The 8,628-nt window shown below is 56.4% G+C and overlaps 1 protein-coding gene across 1 annotated transcript; it reads left to right on the top strand.

Annotated features, from left to right (window-relative positions):
- Nucleotides 1–2,938: 2,938 nt before the first annotated feature.
- Nucleotides 2,939–7,153, top strand: LGALS1 (galectin 1). The gene is made up of 4 exons (XM_003264603.4): nt 2,939–3,046; nt 4,316–4,395; nt 5,818–5,989; nt 6,954–7,153. Exons 1-4 carry the CDS (start codon nt 3,038–3,040, stop codon nt 7,098–7,100), a joined length of 408 nt encoding a protein of 135 aa, XP_003264651.2. The 5' UTR covers nt 2,939–3,037; the 3' UTR covers nt 7,101–7,153.
- The last annotated feature ends 1,475 nt before the right edge of the window (nt 7,154–8,628 follow it).

Raw genomic sequence — 8,628 nt, 5'->3', positions numbered from 1 at the left:
AGCCTCCATGAAAAAACAAATCATCTGTTTAGTACAACAGACCTCAGTTCCACCCTGTATTCACCTCGTGCGAGGAAAGCAGGATTTCATCTCCCCAATTTACAGATAGGGAGACTGAGGCAAGTGGGAGAAGCAGCTTGCCAGGAGGCTCTGAGGGGACATAGCAAGCAGGGCCAGCACCCGTGTGTCTAGACTCCCAAATAGGCCTTTCTGGGGACCTCTTCACCATGCCACCCTGCCTCCCTCCCAGCCCCACTCATGCCAGACGCTGCAGAGGAGTAAACTGTCCCTCCATCCAACAGCAAACAGTCCCCGGTGCTGGGCCCATTTTCCAGGTTGAAGGATGCAGAAGTAGCTCCTGAGGCCACAAGAACCCAACTACTGGGCTGGGCTGGGAAAGTGGCCACACCCACCCACCCGCAGCCCTTCGAGGACCACACCAGAAGCGCCTCTGACCCTCGGTCTACGACTCTACCTGAGATGCCCCATTCCTTGATCTGGCAGAGAGGGGAGGCATGGGGGAGGGGCAGTGGAACTAGGCTGGGCCCCATCCAGCCCTTCCTACAATTAAGGTTTTTGGGAGGCCCGGAGGAAAAAGTGAAGCTGCTGTGGTTGGTTTCCAAGCAGCCACTTGGTCTGGAAGGAGGCGTTAAGGCACTCACGGGGGTGCAACCCCATCCCCTCTCTGGGTCTGCCTTGCGGCCCTACACACTCCCCTCTCATCCTGTACCAGAGTGGGCTTTGGGCATCTGGAGGAAGGTGCCCCTCGGGGGCAGGGTGGGTGTGTTGGCCTGGCCTCCAGATGTGAGTCATTCCTGGTCCGCATCTTCGTCCCTCTTTGGTGCCAGCAGTTTCAGAAGGGGGATGGCCAGGTGGAGAAGGAGGTCCCTGTGACAACCCCCCAGCATGCCCCTCATTTCGCCCAGTGCTCCCCACGCCCATTCCTCCACCAGGTTCCTGAGTGTAAGGTGAGCACCCCTCCCACCCACCCTCAATTCTCTGCCACAGTGATCTTCCCTACAGCCCAAATCTGGCCTCAGTACTCACCCTCCCTCTAGCCCTGGCTCCCCAGCCTCCTCCCGTACAACAATGTCCAAGCCCTGTGCCCAGCCCATGGGGCCCTCCATGATCCAGGTCCTGTTGGCTTCCCAGCCTCATCCCCGTTTTTCCCCCACATGCCCGGAACACTGTTCCCCAGCCCTGGCCTTCTCATTCCAGAGCTTCTGCCCATGCTGGAAAGCCAGGCACTTCTCCGCCTACCCTTCACGACCCACCTCCTTTACTCATGCAGCCACCAGCCCACCATAGCACTTTCTCATGGCTTCCCTTAGAGCCATCATCATCTACCTTTTTTTTTTTTTTTTTTTTTTTTGAGACTGAGTTTCGCTCTCGTTGCCCAGGCTGGAGTGCAATAGCCTGATCTCAGATCACTGCAACCTCTGCCTCCTGGGTTCAAGTGATTCTCCTGCCTCAGCCTCAGGAGTAGCAGGGATTACAGGCATATGCCACCATGCCCGGCTAATTTTGTATTTTTAGTAGAGATGGGGTTTCTCTGTGTTGGTCAGGCTGGTCTCGAACTCCCAACCTTAGGTGATCTGCCTGCCTCGGCCTCCTAAAGAGCTGGGATTACAGGCGTGAGCCACTGTGCCCAGCCCATCATCCACTTCTTAACGTGGTTGTGGTCAGATTCCACCCCAACTATACGCTCCTTGAGAGTGGGGACTGGGAGGGGTTCAGCTTTGAATCCTCAGAGCCCAGGGCCAGGTACATAGTAGGTGCTCAGTAAAATACCTGCTGAACACTCAGGGAAAGGAGGACTGTGCCGGGCCTCAAAGGAGATGTGAAGAGAGAGGACAGGGTGGCCAGGCATGGTGACTCACACCTGTAATCCCAGAACTTTGGGAGGCCGAGGAGGGTGGATCAACTGAGGTCAGGAGTTCGAGACCAGCCTGGCCAACATGATGAAACCCCGTCTCTACTAAAAACACAAAAATTAGCCGGGTGTGGTGGTAGGGGCCTGTAGTCCCAGCTACTCGGGAGGCTGAGGCAGGAGAATCAGTTGAACCTGGGAGGCAGAGGTTGCAGTTAGCCGAGATCATGCCACTGCACTCCAGCTTGGGCGACAGAGCAAGACTCCATCTCAAAAATAAACATATAAATAAATAAAAATTTAAAAAAAGAGAGGACAGGGTGCACAGACCAGGACCCCACCCCCTCCTGGCCTGGACCACCCTGGGCCATCTCCCAGGCTTGACACTCTCAGGCCTGAGGCTGTCAGGCCAGGGCGCTTTGACTATCCCCTGCATGCCCCTGAAGGGGGCCAAGCCGGAGGCCTTAGCCAAGCCCTGCAGCCTCAGGCTTGGCGCCCGGCCCAGCCTTTCTTTAGCCTTCGCGAAGAGCGAGAGAGCGAGAGCGCTGCAGCAGCCGCAGTCCTTGCTTCCGGGGAAGGCCTGGGTGGGGCCAGGGCCTGTGGTTAAGTCAGTGGCCCTCTGCAGACGCGCACGCAGCAGGAGCCACGCCCTGGTCCCTGCCTGGGAGTGGCCTGGTCTCCCCCAGCTCTGATTCCCTGAAGGACCCTACACCTCCTCAGCCATCTTCTCTGGGCACCCCCTGAGCCCAGCCTGCTGGCCACAGGCCCCTTCCCGCCAACTCGTGGGCCTAGCTCATCATCAAACTATTTTCCACTGGCTTCCCCCAATCTCTGCCACAGCACAATTTTGGTGGGGGTGGGGAGAGGTGGAGAGAGATGAAGGAGACTAGGAGGTGGAGCTTGGACTCTGGCCGGGGTTGGGGGGCCAGCAGCTCGCCACTCTGATTGGTCACCTCTGCTCCAGAACTGGCTTCAAAATTCCACAGACTCCGCCCCCGGTGGCCCCCAGCCCTGTCCTGACTTGCAATTGGCTGAACTTTCAGGGGGTGGGGCTCACCCGGTCCGGTCCAGTTAAAAGGGTGGGAGCGTCCAGGGGCCCATCTCTCTCGGGTGGAGTCTTCTGACAGCTGGTGCGCCTGTCCTGGGAACATCCTCCTGGCCCCAATCATGGCTTGTGTGAGTGTGGGGACCCCACCCCAAGGTCCAGGGGACAGGACAGGAGCTGATGGCCAGAGGAGAGCTGGGCAGATCGGGAGCAGGTTCTAGCCCCAGCTGTGTGGCCTGGAACCAGTGCCTTCTCTTTTCTGGACCTCAGTGGCCACATCTGTAAAATGGGGGTGGGTGCCATGGTCCCTCAAGGCCTTCTCTGCATTGATAATTGTCTGGATTCCTTCAGGGTCTGAAAGCACAGTTATTTCTGCCCAGGGTTGACATTCTGCAGCTCTCTGAGAAGTGAGAGTGGGAAGGGTGTGGCCAACTGGGGGACACCCAGGCCACTATCCCTTTCCCCCTCCTCCACCCCAAAGAGCCTCCTGTCCCTTCCCCCCTGCAGCTGTCCCAATCACCAGGCCAGGGCAGAGTCACCCTCTGCTCCGGAGAACGCTGAAAAGTCGCCAGGACCCGAGACAGGCTGCCCAGGATGGGCCTTTCTAGGTCGGGGGTGGAGGGTGGTTGTGTCCAGGCTGGTGGCGGGGGGGCGGGGGAAATTCCCTTCCACCACCCCCAAGCTGGGAAGTTGGGGTGGCAGGGAGGTGAGAATCTTCCTCGGGCCCCAGGGAAAGGGTTCAAGTTTCTGGCCGAAGAAACCACTCAAACCAGTTAACTCTTGCCCACCCACTCGGGGTGCCAGGGAACAGCAGTGCCCAGCAGTTTGCTCAATCTTGTTAACCCTGAGCCAGCCCAGCCACAGCCCGACTGCAGGGCTATTCTCCCTAATGCAGAGAGGCCGTGTTCTTCAGGGTCTCCTCGCTAGCCCCTGGGCCTCTTTGCAGAGAGGGGCTTCAAGGAGAATAGTGGGGTCGCCCCTAGCCACTTCCTCTCCAGCAGAGGGGCCGACCCCTCCGTTCAATGTGACCGTGGGCCAATTGTCGGCCCCTCCCCAGCCTGATCCTTTCCATCTGTGATGGGACAGAGCACTCCATCTCCCAAGTCACTCTTGAGTCCAAAATTCCCAAGCCAATCTGCAAAATCTCCTAGAGCCCGTCTTCCAGAACCTTCACGTTACAGACTGAAGCCAACCCCGGTGGAAATAGGGACTTTCCCAGGACCACATAGAGAATCAGAGGCTGGAAATCACAGCCCAATCCTTTCCCCAGGATTCCCCTTGGCTTGGTCAGAGGATGCCAGGCGGGAACAACCCCACTCCCACCCCCAGCCACCCCCGGACACTTCGGGCAGTGGAGGCCTTGTCCTCTAACCCGGCTGGGCCGGGGCTTGTCTGTGCAGGGTCTGGTCGCCAGCAACCTGAATCTCAAACCTGGAGAGTGCCTTCGAGTGCGAGGCGAGGTGGCCCCTGACGCCAAGAGGTGAGAGTTGAAGTCGGGGTGGTGGGCGGCAGGGACAGGGGCTTGGTCCAGCAGGGAGGGCGTGGCCGGCCCAGCCCACGTCTCCTCCCTGGCCGGGAGCGGGTTAACGGCCAGCCGCCGATGCTGCGTTTTCTGGGTGACTCACTTCCCCCGCAGGGTCTGGGCGCCCCCACCGTTGCCGCCCCCTCCCCCGCTCCCTCCCTGCTGTAGCCTGTTAAACTAAACCAGCTGCAGCCTCGTCATCTATAATACCTTGACTCCCCCGCCCCCACCCCTTTCCGGCCTGGGCGGGACCTGTCGCTGGGGAGGGCGGGGAGAGGAGTGAGGCTGGCGTCACGGCCGCCTTCCCCCTGAGTCCCTCCTTCCTGCGTCTGGTCATTCATTCACTGGCTCAGTCCGGTCCTTCTTCCTTCATTTCTCTTTCACTCAGCCGGCTGCCTTATTTTCTCGGCAGTTAGGTGGCCTTGGACCAGTCAACCAACCTCACCTAGCCTCAGTTTGTTAGAAAAACAACGGGGGGAGGTGGTTGTGTGGAGGAAGTGAGATGCGGATGGCGCAGTGACGATGAGGAGGATGAGAATCAGCTGATATTGTTAAGAACCGCACACTTCTCATGCACTAATTTCATTTCAACCAAACCCTCAGAGGCAGGTATTGCTATTATTACCACTCAACAAATGTATTATTTTATTTATTATTTTATTATTTTATTTATTTATTTTTGAGACGGAGTCTCACCCTGTTGCCCAGGCTGGAGTGCAATGGCGTGATCTCGGCTCAACACAACCTCCGCCTCCCGGGTTCAAATGATTCTCCGGCCTCAGCCTCCTGAGTAGCTGGGATTACAGGTGCCCACCACCACACCCAGCTAATTTATGTACTTTTAGTAGAGACGGGGTTTCACCATGTTGGCCAGGCTAGTCCCAAACTCCTGACCTCATGATCTGCCCGCCTTGGCCTCCCAAAGTGCTGGGGTTACAGGCGTGAGCCACCGTGCCCGGGGGTAGTAGTATTATTATTTGTTAATTTGCCCCATAATTACTAAGCATCTCCTTCTGGTGTGCCCCACTTGTGCTGGGCACCGGGAATACAGAGATGTACCAGACAGGACGGGAGGTCACCATCTGGAGGGAGTCTCTGACCTTGACCAAAAGGGCTAGGACGCTAATGACTTCAAGAATCAAGCAAGCCCTCCTGTGCAGCCCCCATTGTACAGATGAGCAAACAGGGGAAGAGGGGCAGGGACTAGCTCACGCTCACACAGTAAGCAGGTGGCAGGGCCAGAGCTAGAATCCAGGTTTCTTATCTCCGTTAATGAGTTCTTCCAGCAAGGTGCGTTCATGGGATACTGAGTGACAGATTAGTCAGTCAGTGGGGCTGGAGCTGGCCGAGGTGGCCTCATGCCCACCCGTTATCCCCCAGCTTCGTGCTGAACCTGGGCAAAGACAGCAACAACCTGTGCCTGCACTTCAACCCTCGCTTCAACGCCCACGGCGACGCCAACACCATCGTGTGCAACAGCAAGGATGGCGGGGCCTGGGGATCCGAGCAGCGGGAGGCTGCCTTTCCCTTCCAGCCTGGAAGTGTCGCAGAGGTGGGCTGCAGACCGGAACCAAGGACCAGGGACAGGGGCTGGGTGGGCTGGGGCGGGGCTGGGTTAGTGACTAGAGACCTTGGCCCTGCCTGCTCTTTCCCCTCCCCTTCCCTCCCTTCCTGTGTGATGGCCAGTGTCTGCCCCTCTTTGAACCTCAGTGGTTGATTAGAATAAAACGAAGGGGAAAAAAACAAAAGGCTGGGCTCGGTGGCTAATGCCTGTAATTCCAGCACTTTGGGAGGCCAAGGCGGGCGGATCACCTGAGGTCGGGAGTTCGAGACCAGCCTGACCAACATGGAGAAACCCCGTCTCTACTAAAAATACAAAAAATTAGCCAGGCGTGGTGGCGCATGCCTGTAATCCCAGCTACTCGGGAGGCTGAGGCAGGAGAACTGGCTGAACCCAGGACGCAGAGGTTGCAGTGAGCCGAGATTGTACCACTGCACTCCAGCCTGGCCAACAAGAGCAAAACTCTGTCTCAAAAAAAAAAAAAAAAAAAAAAAAAAAATTAGCCAGTGTGGTGGCTCATGCCTGTAATCCCGGCACTTTGGGAGGCCGAAGTGGGTGGATCACCTGAGGTCAGGAGTTCAAGACCAGCCTGACCAACATGGTGAAACCGCATCTCTATGAAAAAATACAAAAATTAGCTGGGCGTGGTGGCACACAACTGTAGTCCCAGCTACTTGGGAGGCTGAGACAGGAGAATCACTTGAACCTGGGAGGCGGAGGTTGCAGTGAGCCAAGATTACACCATTGTACTCCAGCCTGGGTGACAGAGGAGACTCCGTCTCAAAAAAAAAAAAAATCTGTTATGGGATTAGAGTAAAAAGAAAGAAAAAAATATTATAAATGCACCTCCTCAGGCTCAGCCACAAACTGGGGCTGTGTCAGGGCCACATGAGGAACGGGTTCTGGAAGGGCCCATGGCCTGTGGGCCCAGCTCACTGCTGTCCTCTACCCCCAGGTGTGCATCACCTTCGACCAGGCCGACCTGACCATCAAGCTGCCAGATGGATACGAATTCAAGTTCCCCAACCGCCTCAACTTGGAGGCCATCAACTACATGGCAGCTGACGGTGACTTCAAGATCAAGTGTGTGGCCTTTGACTGAAATCAGCCAGTCCATGGCCCCCAATAAAGGCAGCTGCCTCTGCTCCCTCTGAACCAGCCTCTTGTGTGTATGTGTACATGTGTGCGTGTGCGTGTGTGTGTGTGTGCGTGTGTGTGTGTGAGAGGGGTCCCCACCTCCAGGCCTGCCCCCTTCCTTCATTTCCATTCACTTTGTCCACGGGTACCTCCTCAGTTCCAATGATGTCTTCCACTGGGTCCCCCAGATGAAGCACAGAGAGTTTGGCACACAGCAGGAGGGTCAGTGACCACTGAATAAAAATCAGTCCCTGCCCTGAAACTGCTTTTAGCCTAGTGGGCCCTAGCACACAGCAGATGCTCAAAGGATGTTGCATAAATGACATCAAGGGGGAAAGCGGCAAGGACAGACCAACTCGTTTGTGGTGATGGGGCAGAAGACAGGGAGGTGGAGGGAAGAATACGAGACCCCTCTCATTTGCCTTCATGAGCTAGAAAGAGATTTGGAGTCAGACAATAACGGGCTGCCAGCTATGTGGCCTTGTGCATGTTAACTGACCTGAGCCTCAGCTTATTCCTTTATAACAAGGGGGATAATGCAAACAGCCTATCAAAGAGTTGGTCCAAAGACCAGTCGCTTCTTGGCCTTCTGGCTGAGATCAAGTGTAGATTAAATGAGGTGTTGCATGAAAGAAGCCAAGTTCAATACCCAGCATACGGTAAATGCTCAGTGGATAGTGGTTTCCCATACCTCGTGCACGGCTTTTTTTTTTTTTTTTTTTTAGAGATGGGGTCTTGCTATGTTGCCCAGGCTGGAGTGCAGTGGTTGTTCACAGGCATGATCATCGCATACTGCAACCTCAAAGTCCTGGGCTCAGGCAATAGTCCTGCCTCAGCCTTCTGAGTAGCTGGGACTACAGGTGTGCATCACTGCACCCAGATCCCTGCACCACCTTTTTTTTTTTTTTTTTTTTTGAGACGGAGTCTCGCTCTGTCGCCCAGGCTGGAGTGCAGTGGCGCCATCTCGGCTCACTGCAAGCTCTGCCTCCGGGGTTCACGCCATTCTCCTGCCTCAGCCTCTCCGAGTAGCTGGGACTACAGGCGCCCGCCACCACGCCCGGCTAATTTTTTGTATTTTTAGTAGAGACGGGGTTTCACCGTGGTCTCGATCTCCTGACCTCGTGATCCGCCCGCCTCGGCCTCCCAAAGTGCTGGGATTACAAGCGTGAGCCACCGTGCCCGGCCCCTGCACCACTTTTGAGGTGCTATTACTCCAATTGAAGGGGAAGAAATGGGCTCTGATTGATGAAATGACTCCCGGATCTGTACCAGGCCCAGCTGAGCCTGCGGGGCTGCCCAGGAATCCTGGCTTTGTGGGCTCAGGCCATGCACCCCACTTTGCTAGATTGTATGGGGAACCAAAGGACTAGTCTGGAAGCCGCCGGCTCTCATTCCTGGGTAGATGCCCCCACCCAACAATGGACTTGGGTGATGACCCTGACACCCCATTGCCAGCCCCTGTTTCTGTGGTAGGAAGAGCTGGGGTTGGGGGC

This window comes from Nomascus leucogenys, chromosome 7b (assembly GCF_006542625.1).
Source record: "Nomascus leucogenys isolate Asia chromosome 7b, Asia_NLE_v1, whole genome shotgun sequence".
Classification (NCBI taxonomy): domain Eukaryota; kingdom Metazoa; phylum Chordata; class Mammalia; order Primates; family Hylobatidae; genus Nomascus; species Nomascus leucogenys.
This window is presented reverse-complemented; position numbering and strand designations above follow the sequence as displayed.

Excerpts from the sequence above, each read along its gene's own strand:
- LGALS1 (XM_003264603.4), top strand. Across the intron at positions 4,396-5,817 it reads GTGGCCCCTGACGCCAAGAG|CTTCGTGCTGAACCTGGGCA; the intron begins GTGAGAGTTGAA and ends GTTATCCCCCAG. Across the intron at positions 5,990-6,953 it reads AGCCTGGAAGTGTCGCAGAG|GTGTGCATCACCTTCGACCA; the intron begins GTGGGCTGCAGA and ends CTCTACCCCCAG.